General features: G+C 39.9%; 1 protein-coding gene across 1 annotated transcript; it reads right to left on the minus strand.

Moving 5' to 3' along the window:
* Positions 1 to 357: 357 nt before the first annotated feature.
* LOC136360158 (slit homolog 2 protein-like) lies at positions 358 to 22,275 on the minus strand. The gene is made up of 5 exons (XM_066317175.1): positions 21,716 to 22,275; positions 19,947 to 20,018; positions 18,640 to 18,711; positions 2,283 to 2,354; positions 358 to 1,412 (listed from the first exon to the last, which is right to left on the minus strand). The coding sequence occupies exons 1-5, from the start codon at positions 21,889 to 21,891 to the stop codon at positions 1,244 to 1,246; spliced, it is 561 nt and encodes a 186-aa protein (XP_066173272.1). The 5' UTR covers positions 21,892 to 22,275; the 3' UTR covers positions 358 to 1,243.
* Between the last annotated feature and the right edge of the window lie 2,059 nt (positions 22,276 to 24,334).

Genomic DNA, 24,334 nt, shown 5'->3' on the forward strand with positions numbered 1-24,334 from the left:
AGCAGACAGCAAAGGGAAAGCATAGCCGGCCGCTGGCGGCAACCAACTGTGTCGAATCATAATTCATATACAGTGTAACCTCTTTCTTTTATATTGCATTTAGCCTACACAACAAGCATATGTGCTTCTTCACCTGGCATCTCATTTACAGCCAGGGGTCAAATGGTAATTATTATTCACAGGAGCTCAATAGTATGTTGAAACCTCGCAGTACACACATTGTTTGATTAGCTGTTAAATGCCAAAAATAAATACTAAACCCAAAGCAAAATATATATACATACATTATTGATCATGTTTAGAGAACTTTAACTCTCCTTAGAATATTTATTGGGATGTAAATACATCTAAGCATATACAATGACAAATGTAAAAAACCCAAATCACTTCATACTCTTGAAAGGGAACAAGCTACACATTATCTCGAAACTGACCACAAACATTCAAGTAACATCAGTGCCTTTGTTGGCGTGGCATTTTTAATTACCAATCTAGTGTAAAGCAGCTGCAGTTTTTTACTATCATTCATATTTTCTTTTAAACATGAATACATTATAACTAGACATTCACTTTCATGGTCTGATCAACAATAACCCTTAGGCAGAGGAAATTTAATACTGTGAAGCCAGTGATCTCTTACTTTCCTCCATATACACTATGAGCAGTTGTGTGCTTTATGTCAAAGGACGTTATAGATTTAAGACTAGCATCTATCAAATACATAATTCTGAAATAAATATATTCAAATATGATTTTGACTGTAGTGTGTATCCATTTTTTGTCTGTAAATTATGGTTCATTTCTATTCTATATCAATCTAGGTAGCAACCATTATACTGTAGGTGGAATAATAAAATGATCATAAATCCCTTTCATTTCCTTCCTGATAGAAGTAATGTCTTTATCTCAGCTGATGGAAATTATAAGAGGCTCAATTGTTAATATATAAGACCATATTTGAATATATTATAATAATATAGCGGAACAAAATATTTCTGTTTGTCAGGAAAAAAAGCCTTCAGCAGCTTTCTGACTTAGTCATTTAGCAACTCATTACATCTACAGGGAATTTCTGGAAACAAAGTATACATCTAAGGCAACTGAATAAAACAAAATACACAAAGATAAATGTTTACAATAATAGGAGTAATTTTCATTACTCATTTCAAAATAGGAGTTTGCTATTGTATATTGCTATGAGAGGGGAGAAAAGAATTATTATTTCACAAGAGTAAAATAAAAATCAACTAAAAATAAGAGCACCACGTTTTTTCTCAAATATTATTCCATATACTAAAGTGGAAACAAGAGGAATCCCGCTTTCCTCCAACTTCACTTTTCTTTTTCCAAGCACACAAGTGATGAAACCCAGTATTAACCGCAATTTAGAGAAGAGAAATCTCACCTGGACTCTGAAGAAATGTATCAAACATATATTTAAATTACAACAGGCTGAACTAGTACAACCTTACCAAAGCCTAGTTAAGCATGTCATGTGCTTTTTCTTCCATAACACATACTGTAACTGAAAGATACCTTACGATTTATTTTGTTCAAATAAATCAGATTCTAAACTTTATTCCACATTTCAACTGCAACAGAATTAAGTGGTTTCCTAGAAAGGACAATGGGTCAAATAATGTATTTTAAAATATCGCCCAGACTAAACCATTATCAAACCAAGTAAAACAATCAAAACAAAACACTTGTTCCTCAATTTGTTGTCATTTTTACTTAAGGTAAAGCATTTCATCATTTTTTTCTTTCCAGAGCTTGAGTTACTAGCTTTGTTTTCTCTGTGAAGAGAAACAGGACTTCATTACAGACCTAGCATTTGCCAGTGTTATAATCTTCCTGGCCAAGTGTGTATAGCCACAAAAGCAGAACATCGCAAAACCAAAGTGCTTATATAGTGCTGCATCTCTGGGTCAGAATCTCCCAGGCATTTCTTAGTTCTTTTAACACAGAAACAGTTAAAAAAAACCCCAAACAGTAGAAAAAAGGAAAAATCAAAGTATTCATTCAGAAAAGCTTCCTTACAGAAGCGGGAATAAATGACAATATCCTCATACAAATATCAGTATCTGATCTAGATGTAACACAAATTAAAAAAAAAAAAGTTGCAAAGCAGTCAAAGAAAGTACTCAATTTAAACAAAATACCTATGTTCCAAGACATTTTAGCCCAATGTGAGGCAAAAGATAAGAATTCTAAAGCGAGACACAATAACAGACTAAATCCAAATTTTCTCAAATAATAGTTATTGGGCTGTGCCTACTTACAGTCTGTATAACTTTGGCGTCCCCAGAAAGAGCAGCTCAGAAAGCAACTGGAGGTTATTTCTGTTTAGGCGCCTTTGGAAAGAAAAGGAAAAAGTTGTGTTAAATTACAAATGCTACAGCAATGCAATGCAACCACTTTGAGTTGGAATCCCACTGCTGTAACAAGCTGATTTTAAAGACCAGAAAGGTCCATTAGCGGAGACATGGTCCAGTAGTAAATTTACCATGGACTAATTACATTTTCTGGTTTCCCCCAACAGACGACATTACCTATTTTATGAAAGATTTTGAATCTCTGCAGTGTGAACCAATCACTAAGTCAGGACTTCATCCTGCATAAACAACATGAAAGCTAAAAATACAAAACCAGCAGTGTAAATTCAATTACCCTACCAACTTTACATTACTCCTAGTATAATGGAGCAGATAGACATTTTGTGACCATGAAAAGGTTCAAAGGAGCGTGCATCAAATGTATACACTTTCAGCAACAAGATAATATTATGTCCAAAGATCCATATAACCTATTTATATAAATTTTAAAAAATGAAGGAAGCTGTTACAGAAATGCTGATCAAATAGAAGTAAAAAAACCAAAAAACCCAAGGAGTCACAGCTTATATTTGTCATTACAAGGAGGTTTTTTTTCCTCTGTTTAACTCTAAAGATAGGAACATTGAGGAGCTAAATTAAAAAACATAGAACCAGATCAGTTGTATATAAGACAGTGTGCAGGCAAACAAACTGCAACTGAAATCTGGAAGGTGCCCATTTGTCTGTGAAGGTTCTCACCAAGAATGCTGACCAGGGTCACAGCTGCTCAGACTGAGGTGACAAGATCAAAGCCCTCTGCATTATACCCACAAACAACAGAACGACCACTAGCCAAAGCAAATATATTCTATCTTCTAGGTTTTTTCTAAACATACAATGCAGATTATTCTTTCTGCTCTGTGCAAGTGACAGCCCTGGAGCATACAGTCATCCCAGTCAAGAAGTCAAGCTCAAAACAGGTTTTTGGTTGTTTTTAGGCAATGCATCCACCACATGTGCCACCTGCCCTCAAGCAAAGCAACCTACTGGAAAAAAAACTGTTATGTCCCATAAAATTTATCACAGGTTGCAGTTTGCAATGCCCAATCCCTCGACAATTCAAGGCACTTGTGGAAACCAGACTCCATGGGACTGATACATACATATATACACAAATTATATATATAATCATTACAGTGGTTGCACTACATCAATAAATTGCTACTGAGCTATTCCACTAAGAGAAAAAAATATACTGGGCATCAATCTTGAAAAATTAAGTTTTAGAATTTCATAAAGGCTCAGATTTTCCTGTTTGTTAGTCTCAGTGCAGAAATTAAATATTTAAGCCTATTTAGCCTCTCAGGGCTAATTTCTAATAAACACTGCTCCTTGTAATACTCTTTTCAGTTTAAAGGTTTTTCCAGAATCTCCCATGTAGATACACAGACATCCAAAATCAGATTTTACATAGCTCCATGGTTTATTTAGTTCACGTAGTTTTTCCTCCCTTAAAGCTCAGTGTGACTACCGATGAGAGTGAAATAATCTGAATTATTTTTATGAACACAGAGGCTTGCTATCACACTTCAAATCATAAGCAAGCAGTGAGCTTTTTGAGTTCTAGATATCCATAATTCTCCAGTGTTAGCGTCAGGTTCCTTTCCGTTAGTCAAGCATCAGAAATCCTGATTTCTCTATGCAGAATAAACTTAAATCACACATTTAGAGACTAAAAAGACTTAAGAGTGAAAGAACCAGAAAATGAAAGACTACACTATTGGGGTAAGAGAGAATGACAATGAGTGACAATGCATTTTAATAGTTAGAAAAAAATTAATTAATGCATTTTAACACTTAGGAAAAAATCTTAATCCAGCAATAACATAAAAACTAGACTGCAATCTTGCAAGTCATGTGTCAAAATTTGAAGAATGAAAAATTTCCATACAAAAGAAAGACCTATAAATTAATGACTACTGGAAGACTTCTGATTTGAACACTACCTAAGAAGAAAACCATCCCTACATAAATACAAAAAAGTAATACATTTTACTGTTTCCGCATCTACTGCATTTTCAAAATAAAATCCTTTAAAAATAGATATTTTCTGACCTTTAGTAAATTTATGTATAAAATATATGCCAAGACCACTAAACTGAAGTAGAAGACAATTGTTTTAAACTAAGTTATATGTGCAATCCAACAAGATTTTGAAAACAAAACAAATAAACAAATGAGTAAGTAAAAAAATAAATAAATAAAATTCAGCCACTGCTTCTCTTAGCTAAAGAGAGACTTAAACCCCTAAGTCCATGATTATAGATCCAAAATCACATGGAAAACCATGCAGGGTAAAGACTAAAAAGTCAGTTTCTAATCAGCTTTTCAGGACAAAAATCTCTGCTGATACTTCTTAATAACTCTAGTAAGTTTGGACACAGAAAATAATGATGAGCCGTTACTGAAAGGGCAATGAAATTACTCAGCATCTCTATTTTTGTAGACGTTTCATATAATTACAGAAAAGCCTCTCTAGTACAATGACATGATATTAATTGATTACCAAGTTCATCAGGCAGGCTCCCTTTCACCAAATGCAACAACAGTCTCACAAGGATCACACAGAAGGATACTTCACAGGCAAAATACTTGCTCTGCTACTTAACATCTTATACAGAGAGTTATCACCTTCGATCAGCAATTTCTGTTACTACCTGTAGTTCACATACCCCACACTGCTCAGTATGCCTTTAACATACTGATGCACCTGCCACTCTACAGAATCTCAAATCTAAATTACGGACAATAAATCAAATTTCACTAATTAAACTGGCAATAAATGGTACTACCCTCACATCTCAACAGTTGCTACCCTGAGAGCTTGGAACTTCAAACTAGTGTTTCAACACATAATTTTGCTTTGCCTTTCACAAGACTAAAGACTTTGTTCTTTGAGCACTACAAAGATTAAGGGAACACACAAGTTAAATTACTGATCTCTTATGAATCCTGCATTTTCTATATTTTACTTTGAATACCTTTGAATACCCACTGAATATTTTCTTAGAACTAAGTTTTCTCTACCAAAAATTTGACTATTCTTTATTGCCTGTGACCAAGAGGATGAAGCATTACTAATTTTCATTAAGGCAATAATGGGAAATAAAACTTCTATTATACTTCAAAAAGACTTCAGCTACAGCTACTCTTTACATCTAACAAGTTATAGCAGATGCTTTTAGAAGAGTCAATTTGCTGAGTTTTCTATATGGAGCCTTCATGAACTACACTTCACTGAAACATTTTTCAAGACTACAGTAGGTAGTTCGTCTAAAAAAATTATAGGAAAACATAAGTGAATAGGAAAAAAGTATGCAGAGCAAGTCTGGAACAACAGCCTTGTATCACAGAACACAATAGTTTCCCATTCAACAGTCACCATGAAAAGTTTCTAATCTTTGTAAAGAGCCACACAAGGAGTCCAGAAATTACATTACTATTTTTAAATGGTTCACTATTTTATATGGCTCCCCAACAGTTCCACTTTTTCAGGTGACCTGATGCTTAATTTTGTCTGAAATAATACCTATCCAGAACACACAAACAAGAATGAGTGAAAAAGATATGATCTCCTTTCTCTCTCAAGCTTAAACCCAAGGTAAGCACAGTGGATCTTGGAATCCAAGACTGTAAACAATGTGAAAAGAGAAATTTCAGTTTCACCAACTGAACCGTTCTCCCAGAACTGACAGCAAACTCAAAGTGAAGCACTGAAGAAACAGTGATGAGATATTCAATACTGAGATACATACAGATATTCCACACAGATATTCCATACAGTGACTATTCAGTTTTGCAACTGAGTTACAAATATTTGTGTTTCTCAAGCAGAGAGTTCTAAGGAGATAAAAGTATTCATGGTGTGAGCAACAAAAAAATGTACTGAAGAATCTCTCCTGACACTGTAAAAACTTGGACTGTATAGTCCTTTGGTAGTGTGCAGAAATAAATGGCTGAGGCACCAATATCATATAATCCTTTCAAGTTGCAATTAAAATAGACATTAATTTTTCTTCTCTTGCTGAATGCATCTTTAGGAGGAGATTGGGGAAACTTACACAGGCAAATTTTTGAGCTCTTGACAATGAATTCAAGCAAAGTCTACATACTACCTAAAGTATACAAAGTTTTTCAAATACTTCAGTCTAAAACTCCCAGAGCTCAGTCTTCTAGACACAGTAAAGAGTGGAAAAGCATCTTCAAAGTAAAATGATGGTAGAAATATACAAAAGGACTTAAGGACAAAGGAAAAATACCTTTGACAAATGAGGAGGTGAAAATACCCATAAAAAGAAGCTCAGTACTAACAGGCAGATAAAAAGTAAGACCTAACAAAGAGTAAGTAACTCTAAGAAGCAGACAACATTAAGTTAAGCAAAAAATGTGGCTTGATTTGAGCTAGTGATTCTGAACAACACGCTATTTTAGCTGAAATTAGTATATATCTGAGTTTTACTTGTCTTCTGCATACAGCCAGAGAATATGTAGATGATGACAGACAGAGGGACACTGCAGGGAGAGCACACTACATTCCCAGTAGCAACATATCCTAACCCATGGAAGTCTGGCCATGCCACAAATCTATCCTGATGTCTCTCTCAAGTTTTCACACCACAAAAACTATGATCCAGTAGCAATCGTGCATGGAGGAGGAAGGGAGAAAAAAATGTCGATTGCACTGGGTACAATGTAATCATCTGCAGTTGCTATAATTCACACCCATTTGTTTCAGACTTGTTACAGCCTTCACTGTAACTTGTTTCTGATCCCACTATATCAACTACATACAGTCTACATACATAGATCCCACTATATCAACAGTCATAGAAGGTGTAGGAGATTGTAGAGCCTCTCTGGGAAAATGAGATGTTCCAGTGCTGGACTGTCCTCACAGTGAAGAAGTTTCCCCTTACGTGCAGTTACACTTCCCACTTTGATTTATGCTTGTTGGCTCACCACAGCAATGAGCCTGGCTTGAGCTTTTTCATAACTACCTCACAAGTACTGGAAGGCTGCTGTTTTGTCCCACCTAAGTAATTTTCAAGTGCGTTTTAGTTCAAGTAGATGCAATTCTACCCTTAGACACTGTAGGACAAAAGAAGCCCTCAAAGATAACTTGAGAACTGATCAAAGTTAAAAGCTGTTTCAAGTAAGTTATAAATCAGATGTATTCTTTAATTAGAAACAGCCTATCCCATTGGGTGCATAGAGAATAAGAGCCTTCCAAAACTCTAAATACAGGCACAGATGCATTTTATTCCACCACCACTGCTTCAGGAAAAATGCTTCCAACTCACACAAGATTATTGAATTCCATTTTTTTCATTCCTCAAAGTTAGCCAAGAGAAGTAAATACACTATCTGCACATAGTAGCACACAGCACCATACAACTTAGAAATTGTCTTCTTCAAAGGAGCATATCCACACCTTCTGTTTGTCAGCAGAGTAAATAACTATTACATCCATTCAAAAACTAGCATGTAACAGCTCAGTGAAGATCATTTGCAAATGATACATAAACTTTAAAAGCATAAAAGCCTGTCTACATTACATTTCAATTTAAAATGGAAGAATATATCAGTAATGAAACCTCTGTGTGTTCTCACAAGAGCACTTTCTACTCAAAACTGAGTCCACAAGGGTCCTTAAGTAGTTCCAAGATGTTACAGGGATATGCATCCTCTGGGAAGGTCTAACATCAATTCAGACTTTATGAGCTCAGGAAATACAGAAGCCACCAACAAAATTATCCAAGTACCTCAAAACAGAAAGGTAATGCACAGCACCCAAATCATCTCCATGGTCTGGTTTAAATGTGTCCTAAATGATGTCCTAGAAATCTGACTCTATATAGAGAGAGTCAGAAAAATAGACATCAGAATCAGTGAATCCTATTGCCTCAACAGAGAAATTATAGAGAGCTTTGACTTACATCTGAAAGGAAGGCAGATCACTGCTTTTCTACAAAAAACATTGTGCTATATCTGCCAGACGCAGAAAATATTTGTGCATCCATGTCCAAAGCCATAATCTGCTGAACTTCAACACATCTGGCAACTGCTGTATGTGAATGTGACTTGCATGTCATCAAGTGAGAGGAAAGCCCAAGAATTAAGAGCTAAGCAAAAGATTGTGCCAGTTTTTCCATTAAGAATCCTCTGCAAAGAGAATTTCTCTAGTCAAACTATTCATAATCTCATTAAGCCTAACAATATCAAGTTTACCAACCACATGAGTAATAACTGGAATCTGAGAAGTTCAAGGCTGTTCTTACAGCATTTGGATGTCCAAGAAGGTTTTCCCCAGGTCAAGAACCACTTAAGCAGCACTCCATTTTCCAGGTTAAATAGTGACTAGCTAAAAAAGACATCTAATTTATTCCCCATTTCATTTCAAATATAAATAAAATATTTGTTTCAGCAAGAAAAAAAAATAAATTGTGAACAGTAGCAGGACATTACTGCAAACTCAATGCCTGGGAAGGCAACAGGGCAAAATATTTCTATTCTAGACACAGTAAGGACAAGATGATGACTGGGAGTGGTCAGCATGGATTTAGTAACGGGATAATGACATCTGACCAGCCTGGTAGCCTCCTCCTACAATGAGCAAGGAACTTGGCAGATTAGGGGACTGCAGTAGATGTTTATCTTGACTTCAGTAAAGCTTCTCATACTGCCACTCATAATGGTTGTACTCATAGACAAACTGATAAGAGTACAGACTACAAAAGCAGATAGTGAGGTGGGCTGAAAACTGCCTAAAGTGGCAAGTTCAAAGAGCTGTGGTCAGGGGCACAAAGTCCATTTGGAGAACAGTGACAAGTGATAAACTCCTGGGGTCAGGAATGGAACCAGTACTGTTCAAAATACCACTCACAACCTGAAAGTTGGGACACGCTGCACCCTCAGCATATTTGTAGACAACACAAAACTAGAAAGAATGACTGAATGAATGCACTAGGTGTGTGCACTGCCTGTCAGAGTGACATGGACAGGCTAGTGAATTGCTTGGAAAGGAAACTTGGCAAGGGCAACAAAAGGAAAATAGAAAGCCCTGAACCTGGAGAAGAATAACACCATGCACCAGCACACACTGGAGAACCACCAGTTGGAAGAACCACCACAGAGAACAGCCTAGGACACAGGTGAGTAGGAAATTAAAATTAAATCAGCAATGTGCCCTTGCACAGAAGGCCAAGAGCATCCTGTGATGTAATCATAAGATTGGTGCCAGCAGGTCAATGTACGTGGTCCTTCCCCTACAGTCAGCACTGGTGAGACATCTGGAGAGCTGGAACATCCTGCCCAGAGAGGCTGCAGACTTCTCCACTGCTGGAGACACTCAAAACCCATCTGGAAACAGCCCTCAGGCACCTGCTCTGGACCTTGAGTTAATCCATGGGATTACACAATCTACAGAGACTTCTTCAAGCCTCCACAATCTTGTGAAGCTCATTCATTGGATTCCATTCTATAAAGTACACCATAGAAAAGGAAACAGAAGTTATAAAACCTCTATAAAGTAATGGAGGTTCAAGTATTAGATGAAACGAGGATGATTTTGACAATACCTGGGATTACTTCCAAAAAAAAAAAAAAATAGGCAAAGAAAGAGGGGAGATAAAGCTGATCTAGTAGGTAGAATTTAGCTAGGGTTTGAACAGATTGTTTAGAAAGACAAGAAAGGCCTGCAGATAGTCCTGATAGGCTTGTAACTGTCATTCTGGCATGAAGTTACTACAGTAAATTTTCACTCAAGTATTTTTCTAAAGCACTTGTACAGACATCCTGCCAAACTGAAGTCAGAAATGCTGGTGTGCCTTAAAAAAATGAAGGGAGACTTTGCCATGTTATATTTGATTATCAGTCTAGACTATGTTAAAGACAAGCCAGCACAATGAACTACATACTATGAAAGAAAATAGGAAAATAAAACGTTTCTTCTGATGAAGTTTCAACCAGGCTCCTCATAGTAAATGAGGTAATATAATAGTATGAGTCACTTAAGTTGCAGCCAGATATCGCACGCATTTTGGAGTTTATCTGTAAAACTCCAGATTAAAGTGTGGTTTCTGCAATCAAAATTAGCATCTTCGACAGTTTTTCAAATATGCTATATTAGAATGCAATAAGTCAATTTTCACCCGTGGCCACTTAACATTAAATCAGTATTTTAAATAGTATTGAACTGCATCTGCAAAAAATAAATATGATTTTTACAGAGTAAAACTAAAACGTATAGCATTAAGTTTAATATTAGTGCTGTACAGAATCCATTTAAGGTAGCTTCTGAACCCAAAAAAAAATTTGAAACAAAAACATTGGCACAACAGCTCTGCAGAATCAGATTTAGTTTCACCATTTTGCAACAGTGCAAATTACCCATTTCAGAGAAAGCAAGAAAGAAGAGCATGCAGCAAACAATGCCACAAAGGATGAGCACAAAACAGATGTGGGAAAAATAAACAGCCTTCCTGCCCTGGAATTTCTAAAAAGGTCTGCAAAGAGCAAACAGGACTTCTCACTGCAATTTGACTTCTAGACCCATAAAAGGAGTTCCATGAGAAAAGACACTCAGATGAATAAAATATAATAAAAATAAATAGTGGGCATTGAAAAGGCTTTTAGAAGAAAATTGCTCTTGGAAATAGAGTTTTATCAAATATTTTGTAGTGTTCTGTAATCAAAATGTAGCTATAATTTGATTTTTTAAAATTCCATTTGAACACTGCATCTTTTAAAAGACTATCTTCAAAAACAGCCTTTGTCCCTGTCTAATCCAACAGACATTTTTAAAGAAGATATTCAATGTTGCTTTGACAAAAGCCTGCTAATACAGAATAACTGCAGTAGTACTTTTTTATTCTTTTTCTCTAAAAACTATAAAAACACATGGCTAGTATAATTCATGCAGTATAGTCCCACATTCAGTGGTAAGTGATTAACACTGTGTGCTTCGTGGTCTCCTCCCTGTTCTAAGAGGAGGAATGTGTGGTGCATTGCCCTTAAACTATGTAAGGCTAGCTAAAAGAAGGATGTTTCACATCCATGATTAACAAGGAACTCTTCACCCCCTTCAGGGCTGTTCAAAACCAGGTACTCTCTACCCGAGCTCATTATTCTTCCATTACCTGTGACACACCTGTGTGAAGGCATTAACTCTTCAAATGCTCATATATTCAGAGTGAAGCACACAGGTGATCCGTACCAATGCCACAGGCAGGAGACAAGCATAACATCAAGAAGCCTTAAAAAACAAGCACATGAATAACCCCACGGGTTTTAGGTAGTCAAACCTAGACTTTCCCAGCAGTAGTAGTCAGAACTGCTCAGAATATACCCCAAATAGAAAATTAGAAAATGTACCCCCAATAAAAAAATTAAATCTCAGACTGCAGTAATGAACTTGCACACCACAATGAAGACCAGCATTCAGTGAGAAAAGAAACTAGAGATTAACTTTCAGTTAAGGAGCTAAGAACTCAACCTAAGAGCTCAGTACAACTTCTATATAACACAAGCTCTTATCCCTAAAAAACTGATTTCATTGACACAATTTATAATCAAGCACAAGATGAAATATTGTTCATTTATCAGCTGTCCTTTTAGGACTCATAGAGATAGAAATGATTCCTGAAATTGTAGTTCCACTGCTAGCACAAAATTTTTGCCAGGGATCCCAAAACTCCACATAAACCTTTACACTTAAGCGTCTGTAAACTGGAGAGGGGAAAAAAAGGGGAAAAAGGTCATATTTTGCTTCAGCTAAAACCAAAAACCCACATCATAAAAACAGATGACATTCAACATTTTTTCCAGAAGTACCTGCTCCTAAATTTCAACCATATAGCTTTGTAGAAGTGAAATCTAAGGTTTCCAACACTTTTCTGTAACTGAAATGACTATATACTATCAGATCCAAAACTAAGAAAGAAAGTTCAACCCAAACCTGCATATTCTAGGAGTAACTTATTGACACAGCTCACATTTAAAAAAAATCACAGAAAATACTGTCATTCCTCTTTTAAAAGTATTTTTCTACTTGGAATTTAAGTTTTATTATTTAATTCTATCAGTAAAATGTAATCTCATGCCACACATCACTACATAATGAAAAGTTAGCACATAGGTTTATTTTAATCCCTGGACAGCATGTTTTTTCCCCATCAGTTATTCAGAAAGTCTGCAATCCAAGAAAGAGCATACACATAACATAGCTTTTTTCTAGAACAGAGAGGAAGAACAGCACTTTTCATCTATTATATTTTGAATCAGCTATTAATGTCATTGTTAAATACCCAGGCCTGCTGGGAAGTTATGCCCAAGACAAACTGTATTTGTTTTACCCTAGATGGAACATTTTATTTCTTAGTCTACCCTGCAACACATGACTCTGTAAGATGAGATGCTCTGTAAAACCCCATACATTCAGAGATCATGGTAATGCCTCAGTCAGTTTTGATTATATAATTTCAAAAGCTGCTAATGCAGTGTCATAGTTTACCATGTTTATCTGACTGAGATAGAGCTCAAATGAATAACTCTAACCCCGCTTTATTTTACTGAAGCCCATTTCATATTTTTGACAAGATCACCTCCTTTGTATTGAAGTTAGAATTAAGCCCCTGCCACAGTTGAGGCTGCACACAGTAATTTCACATACTGATTTGTATCCAGTAAAGAAATCCACCTAGTGCTAAATTTGGTTTACTAAGTAGAAAGAAATTTTCCTCGAAACTATGCAGTTGAAATATACTTTTCCTTCTGTGCACATCTGTAAGTTTCAAACTGTTCATCCACAACATGCACAAGACAATACTGACTTTCAGTACTACTCAAAGACTCATAAGTACACACCTAAGTAAGTGCTCTCTTCATGTTAAATCTGAATAACTTGTTTTAACATATTGTGGAGATAAAGTCCAAATAATTAAGTAGGGACAATTCTTCAGTTTGTCATTTTAGAACTGTGCTGCAAAAACTTAGAAAAATCAAGGAACTGTAACAAAACATTTAATTCTTGAAATATTTCTTTCTACATCAGTAATGCATTGTAACAAACATGAAAACACAACAGATAGCTTTCAGTTTGAAAGCTGCTTCATGCACCAACTCAATATTCAACCAATACAGCATTCTTTTCTTGAACTCATGATTTCAGCTTATTGACATCATGTAGCTCAGGCAGGCTGTTTCTTGGGGAGGTATGGTGAGGGTTTTTAGCTCAGACACCAACTCAGAAGCTGAAGTTATTCCTTTGAGAGTAACATTTCATCTACACACTAGTTTTCAGCAGAAATAGGTTTAGTGGGAGCACTGGTGGTTTATTTTTCCTTTATTTGTGGCATTTTGATTTTTGGGTTTTTTTTTTTTCCATAGTTTGGCTTTTTCAAGTCTGCACAGGTAACACTTTAAAACTGTTAACAAAATAAATGGGCATTTTAAGAATAAAATCTGTTAATTCAAGTATCAAAAACAAAGGCTTGCCTTGGAAACTTTTTAGGCCACACGAGTAACCTTTCTCACAGGAGTAATCAGTGAGACTACTCATGCAAACCAAGTTATTCACATGGTAAATGTCTGCAGAATCAGACTCTAAATTAGCATTTTAGGGACATACTGCTCCCTCAATGGATTATTCATAAATACAGGAAGAAAAAAAAGTGAGTTTTGAAACTATTGCTGTAAAAATCCTCCTATTCTGACATTTATTCCATGTCATAGCCCCAGCATAGTAAGAGCTAGAATCCCAACTACTGGACATAAAAAATACATTAGGAAAAAATATGACTGAAAAGTTTTCCTATCAGCCAATTTTTTTTAATAAATGAAAAGATAACTTCTCTTTTCTGTAAACAAGTGAAGAGTATATTTAGCCCTCAAAACCCCTCCATTTCTGGAGTACACTGAACTGTAAAGAAATTTTAGATATTACTGGCTTCTTACGGAACTGGTTCAACAATCTGTAGCAGCTGTCTTCAACAAAATTTTATACTTCCCTCCAGGTGAAAATAACTTGTACAAACACTGGCATATTTTGAACAGTATTTGCAACACTAGAGAATGAGGTGAATTTGGGGATAACAATGGCCTACACTTTAGTAAAAATCATTTTTAAAGCTGTGTCTACCAGCATCAATTTCCATAGAGTGGAAACTTTCAGTTTATCTTCATCTTGCTTTCTTAAGATACTATTTCAAACTATTATAAACATCACACCCAAGATGACAGCTTTATGAAGAAAGAAGAAACAAGTGTTTAATTTCACATTCCCATAAGGAATTCTTTCAAAAGGTTTTGTCCCCCATAATAAGCAGTGGTCTCTGGAAATCCACAAGTGTTGTGGAAATCCTCCATGTCTTGACCCTTTTTGTCTTCCTGCCATGAAGCATATTGAAAACCACTGCTGACACATGACTGTGGTCTCTGTAAGAGAGGTTCACAAAAAGTAAGAGGCCACATCCAATCCTTTTTTTTGCGACTTGCAAAAACTGAACAGCTATATACTCTTTAGAGGCCCTGCTCAAGAACATGGGCTCATATAAATTACTAGATAATTAGGAAAGTCTTGCAGATGTTAAACACTGCAATTATTCCAGATGTCAAGACTGTAATTAGTCCAAGAGCTTTTAGCAGTGCTTCAGGATATACTCAAAGGTATGCGCTTTTCCAACTGAACTTCAACGCACACAGCCCATTTTTCAATCAAAGAGGATTGTTTCAGCAGACAGAGCATCTACACAACGAAACAGAGCATGCAACTCTTCAGTTTCCAGTCTGGGAAGAAAACCTTATTTATGACAGACTTGCCAGCTCAGGCAGTGTTGTACAAAACTGGCTTGGACTGGAGCCTTAAGAGTTCAGCCCTTAAGAGCCTTCAAGACTGTCAGAGATTGGAATAAGTGGACACTGCAGTGCAGACATTTATTTCACCTGAAGACTTCTCACAGAAGTATCTGTGCAGAAGTACCTGTCTAAAAGGCTTACAGCAATATCAAATTCACCAGGGTTTCCCCAGCTACTAAAGTCTCCGCAAACCTAAAACTTAGTAAGTTGCCAATTTCCACCTTGCTCTTCCCTTCTATTTCTTAAGTAGCAGGCATAGCTACACAACCATTTATTACAAACTGAAAATTTTTACATTAATTTGGGCTGCTGTAGTAATATCACTTGTTACAGCAATATTTACTGTAGCCTTGGGTTCCACTGCAGTTGAACAATTACACTGGTGTGACAAATTTGCACTGTGGAGCATATTAGGGCTAAACAGCTTTGTGTACATACTAACCTACATAGTATACTAGAGATATGTTATTTTATTAAGCTATAGGAGAAACCACCTGACAGATTTTTATGGATTTAATAAAAGTCATTCTTAAGCAGATCTCTTCTGAAGAGGTCAAAAGTTTCTGCTCTCTGAGATTAATTTTCCAAAGCATTTCAAGTTCTCCCTTCCATTAAAGGAAGCTGAGGAGATCCAGCATTTTGAATTATCAGACCTATAAATGACTATTCACAAGTAACTCATTAACCAACCAAACAGTTCATGGGAAATCAGAGCTACTGGTCTAAAAAACTTTTTAGCTGTAACTCCAGTTAAAAACAAACAAACAAATAACCCAAGAAACAAACACAAAACACCATCCAAACAAACCATCATACCCAGAGCACTTCACTTAGAAAGATGGGCATTTCTTTTTCCCCTGAAGAGAAACTACTGTGAAACCCTGTTGTTCACATTAAAGAGTACAGAAGAACAGGAAATATCTTTTAAAATTCAGCCTGTGTACACTGGCACAAGATATTTCAACATAAGCAATATTACACATAAACAATCTTATAAATCAAACTGAGTTCATTTAAGTTGCAGTGAAGTTCTCTTATACCCTCTGCTTGCATGCTAAAAGGTCTGTGTCAGGTATTCTTTAACAGCAACTTGGCACATTACACTTGGAGTGAAAAATGTGACACCCTACACTCACACACTGAAAAAAAAGCTAAAAATATTTTAAGTGCTTGCAATTTAATGTATAAAAGAAAATACTTGAATGAAGTACCCACAGGTTTCCTGAGAAATCATTTTGGATTTCAAAATCCCAAGGAGATGAATTGGCTGTCAGATAACAATGGGCCTTCATCAGATGGACTTGGCAGTTGTAAACCAGAAGAATTTTCTGAGCTTTTCCCCACAAATACGAAATATTTGCTCTTAGCCAACAGCTGGGGCAGTTTAAAGACACCCCACATATATATTCAAATTACAAGTCACCCACACACCTAACACGAACTGAATTCCAGCAAATTAAAGAAACTGACAAGTGTTGGAGCAGATGTACTATAACTCTGAAGACAAAACAATCTAACTTCGAAGGTCCAAATAACTAAATTTTCAGATAGCATAGTTTGCCCGCTGAAGGGTGAACAAACATAACCCACAAAGTAGCCAAAAGTATCACAATTTCTCTTCAGAACTAGTATCTTATGTAAATGGAAAATATCTATTGTTCTCCAATTATCAAGGGAAAATCAAATAAAAAATGAAACAATGTAATGGCAAAATACAAACATCAGACTAGTAAGTTTTAACTACTGAAATTCATTTTTCTCTGGTAAAACAATTGTATACTTCTGAAATTTGAACAGTAAAAGCCTTGAAGATTTTTTGAAATTTGTTAATAAACCACATAGCAGGATCTTACTCTGAAATAATTGAGAAATAAGGCTGTTTTAAACTTCGTAAGCATTTGGTATATCAGTGTCAAACCATATTCACAGTGAAAGTGTGGATCTCTAAGTGTATTTACTTTTGCAATATGAACTACTGTGCTTAGCTTTTTATCTAGACATCACAAACCAAACTTAGGAAAACATATATATATATATATTGTTCCGATATATCCCTCAGCAGGAAAAGCTGTTTTAAATCCCTATATATTGTACAAAGTTGAAACATTGTAAAAACATCAAGTGTTTTAATACGACTTAGAAATGCAAAGCCAGTTTTTCCAAAGAGCAAGCAATTTCATTAAAATTTATTTTTAAAAAGTTGCACTGTACAATAACATTCATTTTATAGGTCAAAAAGTTACTTTGGCTTGTTTGGAAAAATTAGGTAATTATCTCAAGTATGTAATATTTCAACTATTATAGAAATATCATAATTACACTGGTGGTTACTAAGTCTCTGGAACAGCTTTGTCTAAATGACCAACCAAACCATAATGGTTTGTGGAGGTTTTTGTTTTAAACACACAGCCAGTAGCTGTGGATACAAAGCAACTATAAGAAGACAAACTATGTTCAGGCCAGTGCTGCTTTTCAATGGAGTAAAGTAGAAATACTTTTATAAAGCTTAAGCAGCAGCAAATGAAACACTAAACAAGACCACTAAACAAGATACATGCTTAGAGGAAAGGCGATACAAGGAAAATGCAACAACTACAATGCTTAATAATGAAGACACAAGTCAAGTTCTACAGGAATCTATGTATTAATACTTTCCAGGCTCCACACTATGTCCAACAATCAGCATCCTGCTTTTAACAAGTCAGATGTCCCAAGCTACACAATATATTTAAAAATATTTTCATTTGAAGTGTAACAAAATAAGAAGGCACATACTGAAAACTAGTTTGGGATTACTCATTTTCTAGGTCTCACTGTAACTAAGCAGGTGTTAGTGCTTCACTGGATAAGGCTCTCTCATCTCTGCTCCATCTTCTCTCCCCCACAGTATTCAATCTTTTTTTAAATCCAAATTCAAACTATTTTCAAAAACTAACAGTTCATATTTTTTCTAAGCTATTGTAAAAGCTTTCACCATATAAAAACTGGAACAGAATTGAATCACTGCTATGTAAGAAGAAAACACTCTATAGCCAGTAGTTACCTCCAATAAGACACTGTATAAAACATCTAACACTATAGGTCAGAGAACAGGCTTCTTTTGGTGCATTGAGTTCCCAAAAGTCCTTGTGTAGTCAAGATTAAAGTGAAAATATTTGATAGTATTCAAACTATTTATTTCCTATGGGACAATCGTAAGTTTGCACTTTGAATTCAGACTGGTCTCAAATGCTTCCCCCAACGGAGTCTATTAAATATCGCTTGAGAATTTCTTACTTCTCTTCTGTCTCAGTAAGGCTAGAAGTCTCAAAAAAAAAAAAAAGTATTTAAAAAAATCTGAAGCCTGAGTACCTTGACACAGACCTAACTTGACCCCCCAAAAGTTGATACTTTTAGAATTAAAAATACTTACAGCCTCTCCAGTTCTTTTAAATCCTGGAATGCTCCTCTCTCAATAGTACTAATCTTGTTCTCCATGAGCTGACTGAAATATAAAATTTTTTATATGTAAGTTTTAGTATCTCTGAGATAAGTTGTTGCATTAACAATTTAAAGGCCACCACATATTCTCTAAAACAAACCATCAGCTTTTCTATAGTGACATCCACTTTAACCTTCTGTATCCCCGTCACCAACCATTTACATGGTCTCATATACCCAAAAGAAGGAAAATAAGCCTTGGGAAAAAAACCAGGAATCAATATTACATTTGCTCATTTCCTTAAAGAGTTACAAGTCAAGAAGCTACACATATTCCTACAGGCTGCATGCACACACACCCCACTGCCCTTCGGCAAGCTGGAAGGCTCCAGTGGAACAGCATGAAGGTGATACTAGTCACACACACGACCAACAAAACTAGAACTCTGAATCCTGGAGTTGGGAGAAACATCAGTGAAAGACTGCACAGAGACTGTAACTGTAAGAGTATCCCTGTTTTGTAACAAAATTAAAAAAATACTACAATGTTATATTTACTTCAGAGAGAAAAGGAAAAGGATTTTACAAGATTATTTGCTCAAATTAAACAAGTCTTAACAAAATAAAGCTAAGTAGTTGGATATTTCCTTCAGAAAACAACAAAAATGACAAAAAAAAAACAACCAACACAACAAAAAACAAACAAAAAAACCCCACACAAACTTCCACCAAATTTTAAAACCTAAAAAATGCTTGAAAATTTTTTAAAACAAACAAAAAACCCCAAAACCCATCCAAACAAACTAGCCAATTTCTTCCTCAACTTCACCTGTGAAGTGTTTCCTTTTTGTCCAGAAACTACAGAAGAGCAAAAAAAACTACTTGGGACTTGCTCAGGAAAAAGGAAACTTTTTTCTTGATTAACTCCTTTATAGTTCTGGTTGGAAGTACTCATTTTCAGTGTGAACTATGTATTTCACAGCCTTAAATTGAAGTAACTCGAATGACTATTCAACCAATTCTAGCAACTCCTACTTGTAATCTATGTGCTAAATTAAGTCCTCAAGTTCCCATAACCTTAAGGGAAGATTAAAAAAAAAAAAAATTAAACAAATTTTATTTAAGAGAATTGGTAACTTGTGCATAACAGTGTATAACACATGGCAGAGCCGCTTTAGGTTCAGATACAGTAATACAGTAGCTAAATAGTGATAACCCATCCAGTTAATGAACTGAAATCTAACTACAAGCTGTAGCATCGGTCCTAAAAGTTATCAATGAAAGAAAGAGAAAACTTACAGAACTCGAAGGTGCCTTAGACCAGCAAAGTCTGTCTTCGTGATTCTCGTGATGTTATTTCCATTAAGATCCCTAAGAAGAATAATTTGTAAGCAGCAAAATTAAAACATTCAAGAACTATTTTTAAATGTTGGTTTGTTTTCACAGGCATAGCATTTTCCTAAGTTAGGAGACATAAATGAATGCAACAAACCATTGTTACAATTAACACCATGTGAGTTCCTGATTTCCAAGCGGCTGAAAGACGATTTACCTTGAAAAGAGTAGTTTGAAACTTTGTAGGAAGTGTCTTGGAAAGTCTGTTCTGCCTGCCATTACAAAGCTCATGTTTATCTTTAACTACAATCTTTACCAATAGAAGAGACCAAGGCTCTATGTATAGGGTCATAACTGCCTTTAGAAAACACAAAACTTAGTACCTACAGGTATATCTATAGATACGCTACAACCTTTATTTGGCCGTTACAAAAACTAAGTGACTGAAAAAAAAAAAGACAATTTTCACCATTTCAAGCAATTTGCAGATTTCCCAGTAGAGCTAGAAAGTGGCACAGGGCTTAAATTAACTACCTATAACAAACATTAGGTTTCAAACATTAACATGGCTGGAGTAAGTGATGGGAGATAAGATTTACCAAAACTAAGCTGTCCACTTGCTGCACAGGAAGCTATACTGACTGCAGAATGCAAAGCAAGTTCAGAAGCAACAGAAACCTGTATTTAGGCCCTAGCATTTCTGATCATACTTCTATACTACTTTTCCTTCTGGAGTATATGCCTCTTTTGCGTAACTTTCTGGGTTTAAGATATAAAGTCCTTCAATTCCAATCACTACAAATAAAATCAGACTTGTCTCAATTCATGAGACAAATATTTAGGAAGCGGTATTACATAGAAGCTATTCTAACAATTACAGCTCATTCCCAACGCAGCTAGGGAAAAAAAAGGAAAAAAAATAGTATTTTTTTAGTGCTTTGTACCACATATGGTCAAAACACCACTGTACAGAAACCACACGAGTCTCAGGAGGAATTTGTCCCTGATACTCTTCCTGAGTGAAATTCACCACTCCAGACGCGCGTGTACATGCCAACATTTGAATGACTTATCAGAGAGTGAGAAATAATGCGCACACCACTTCCACTCTTAGGACCCCTCTGAAAGACAGCCTGATACGAAAAATAACCGGCCACATAGAGAAAACAGCCCAGCCGCGGGCGGAGGGAAGGAGGGATCAGGGTTACGGCACGACTTAGTGCCCTGCGAGGCGGCTATCGCAGCCGGCCGTGCCCCCGCCCGCCCCTCCGCGCCGGCCACCGCGGCTCCGCGCCCGGGGCCTCTCTGCCCACGCCCGCGGAGCGCGGCCCGGCTCTGCCCCGGGGAAGGCGAGCCGTAATAGCCAAGTTTGACGGGAAATGGGCGCCGGCGGGCGGACAGGCCGCTCCGCCGCCGCCCCCGGGCGCCCCCCGGCCGCGGCGGTGCCCGCCCCCGCTCCCCGCGGAGGCGGGAACCGCGCTGCTCACCGCGGCTTCCCGGGATGAAAGGCAGCGGCTGGGAGCAGCGCCCACCTCTTCCGTGTCTCCGCGCATCGCTGTAAACGGGCACGGCCGGCAGCAGGAGAAGGGAAAAGAAACACCCCCCACCCAAAGGGCGTCGGGACCCCAAACCAGGCCGGCGCCGGGGGCCACCTCAGCCCTTCAGCCGGCGGGAGCCCCGAAGGGAGCAGGGGCCCGATGGGCGCTCGCCGCCGCCCCGGCCGGGTTACTTACAGCCTCTCGGTGTTGCGGGGGATGTTCCTCGGGACGCCGCGCAGCGCCAGCCCGTGACAGTCCACGGTGCTCCCCGAGCAGGAGCACTGCGCCGGGCACGGCTGCGGCGCCACCGCGCCCGCCATCGCCAGCAGCAGCCCCAGGGACAGGGTGAGCTTCCCCCAGCCGCACATCATCACCGCCCGCTGCAGCCCAGCCGGCCCCACCGGCCTCGGCCCCGGGGAGGCGCGGGGCGCGCCGCCCTCCTCCTCGCCGCGGGGAGCGCTCGGGCAACTTTCAGGGTGCGGAGACAGCGAAGTCTTTTCTATCCAAAGCCAAGTGAAGAAAACAACCCCGGCAAAGTGAAGCGGGTGGCACCGGTCCGCGGCTGAAGGCAACTTCGCTAGGCGTGGGGCCGCGCCCGGGCCGTCCCTCGCTAGCCCGTCGGTGGCTGGGAGAGGCGGCACTTGGGTGTCGTCTTCACACGCTCCCCGCGATGGCGAAGCAAACCCAAGGGCTCAGGGTGCGGCGGAGTTGGGCGAGCTACTTATTCTCCTCTTCGCCCCTCTGAAAGCCGTGACTCCCCGAGAGGCCGCGGAGCCCCGTCCGCCCCAGCAGCGCTTCCTGCGCGGCGGCCCGCGCAGCGCTGCAGCCGCTCCCACGCGCGTCCCCCGCCGCGGGCCGCTCACAGCCCCACGGGGGGCGGCGGCGGGGCTGACACCGCGCACACACCGCCCTGCCAGAGGCGCCTCAGCAAATCATACCCCTCTCGCAGGCATTCATCAAACTGTCTCACGGAAGGAGGAGGGAGGGAAAGAAAAAAAAAAAAAGTCAAACACACAAGATGCTGTTGGGCTTGGCTCTCCACCCCCCGCGCCCCCTCCTGCTGTACGCTCCCAAGCCAAGTTTAGCAGGAAAGGGCTGGTCCTGGAACACGATAATAATAAGCAGTCGAGAAGTGCTTCGTTGCCCTGCTGGAAGGGAGTTCATCCACGACCTTCTCCTCGGTGACAGATCACAGTTATAGATCCTGCTGTGATCCCGGGCGCACGGCGAGACAGAGCAGATAACAAGCGAAGTGCGGCGAGAGCGGGAGGGGCGGGGAGGGGTGTTATTCTGCTCCCCGTGGTCTCCCGGATACCGTGGCTTTGCTGCGGCAAAGGCACCTGATGGAAGAGGTGGGAACTGCTCAGTCCTTCCAGGTGAGGCCAGTTCAGCAGCTCCTGGGCTTGCTGCAGGAAAGGGAGCAACTTTCCTCTTCTCCCGGAGCCCCCCGAGGCACAGCGCCTCGGGAAGGGCTGGCGCCTCTTTCCCCGATCCCGCCGGTGCACCTGAGCTGTCGGTGCTGGTGCCGAACGGCCCGGCCCTCGGCTCCCTGGCGGCGGCGCTCCTCCGGCGCGGAGGGAAGCGGCGGAGGGGGGCGGTGGGGAGCGGGAGAATGGAGGCGACACGCCGGGCTCCTTCCCTCGCACCCCGAGTCTTTCCGCTTGAACAATGGGATAGCACCGCCGCTCGCAGGCCGGCCGGCTCTCCTCCCCGCCGCAAGGTGCCTGCCGCCGACCGCCGAAAGTGCTCCCCGAGCGCGGCCAGCAGCCGAACGAGCCGCCGGCGCCTCGCCGAGAGCTGCCCACGCGGCCGCCCGGCGCCCCCCCGCCCTGCCCGGCGCGGCGCCCCTCGCCCGCTCCCACGGAGCCGGGAGCACCCCACACGCCGCCCTATATAGGGCCGGCCTGGCCGCGCCCCCCCGGCCCCGCCCGCAGCGCCCCACGCCCGCTCACTGGCTGCGCCGCCGCCCGCCCCGGCCCGCCCGGCACGGCCCCGGCACGGCCCCGGCACGGCGGAGCCCCGGCACGGCCCCGGCACGGCAGAGCCCCGGCACGGCACGGCCCCGGCACGGCCCCGGCACGGCGGAGCCCCGGCACGGCACGGCCCCGGCACGGCACGGCCCCGGCACGGCAGAGCCCCGGCACGGCACAGCCCCGGCACGGCACAGCCCCGGCACGGCCCCCGCGGGGCGGTGCGATGAATGAAAGTTGCGGGAGCGCGGCGGCGGTGGGGGAAGCAGCTCCCCCAGCCCGGCCGGGGAGCGCCTCTCGACTCCCCGCTCCTCTCCCCGCCGCACGGAGCGTGGAGTTGCTGCGCGGAGTTTGTCACGGAGCCGTGGCCTGCGCTGTCAGGCGCTCCACGAGGGAGAAGGGAGCGGTACCAGGGTCCTCCGCGGGGCTCTGGTGGGTTTTATCTGGTGAGGGAGGGGGCTGAATCACCGCTGGCTGCACTTGGAAATGTCTTGGGTGTCTCACTGAGGGTCTTATCTGGCAAAGAGGATAAGGACTGTAGTGGATGTTCTTTGGTTGGAGATTTAGTGTGAAACACACCAGAATCTCTCATAGGTTATTTTCGAAAATAAAAGGGGCAAGTGTTATTCCATACATTAAAATATGTCAAGTAGTAACGTTAACACTGCTCTTCAAGAAAGCATCTTCCATCTTAAAAAAAAAAAAAAAAAAAAAAAAAAAAAAAAAAAAAAAAAAAAAAAAAAAAGTGTTCTTAATACACACTATCTTCCTAATAAATTTTCCCAATGTGTTGTTTATTGTCAGTGCATCTTCCGCAACCCTAGGAAAATACTGCGTGCATCTT

The sequence above is a fragment of the Sylvia atricapilla genome, chromosome 4, assembly GCF_009819655.1.
Source record: "Sylvia atricapilla isolate bSylAtr1 chromosome 4, bSylAtr1.pri, whole genome shotgun sequence".
NCBI classification, from domain to species: domain Eukaryota; kingdom Metazoa; phylum Chordata; class Aves; order Passeriformes; family Sylviidae; genus Sylvia; species Sylvia atricapilla.

What these genes read in the sequence shown, in the direction of transcription:
- LOC136360158 (XM_066317175.1), bottom strand. Translation starts at nt 21,891, where the DNA reads ATGATGTGCGGCTGGGGGAAGCTCACCCTGTCCCTGGGGCTGCTGCTG. An exon ending in CCCCGCAACACCGAGAGGCT is followed by an intron (nt 20,019 to 21,715) that starts GTAAGTAACCCG and finishes TATTCTTCTTAG; the next exon opens with GGATCTTAATGGAAATAACA. An exon ending in TTAAAAGAACTGGAGAGGCT is followed by an intron (nt 2,355 to 18,639) that starts GTAAGTATTTTT and finishes TTCTTTCCAAAG; the next exon opens with GCGCCTAAACAGAAATAACC.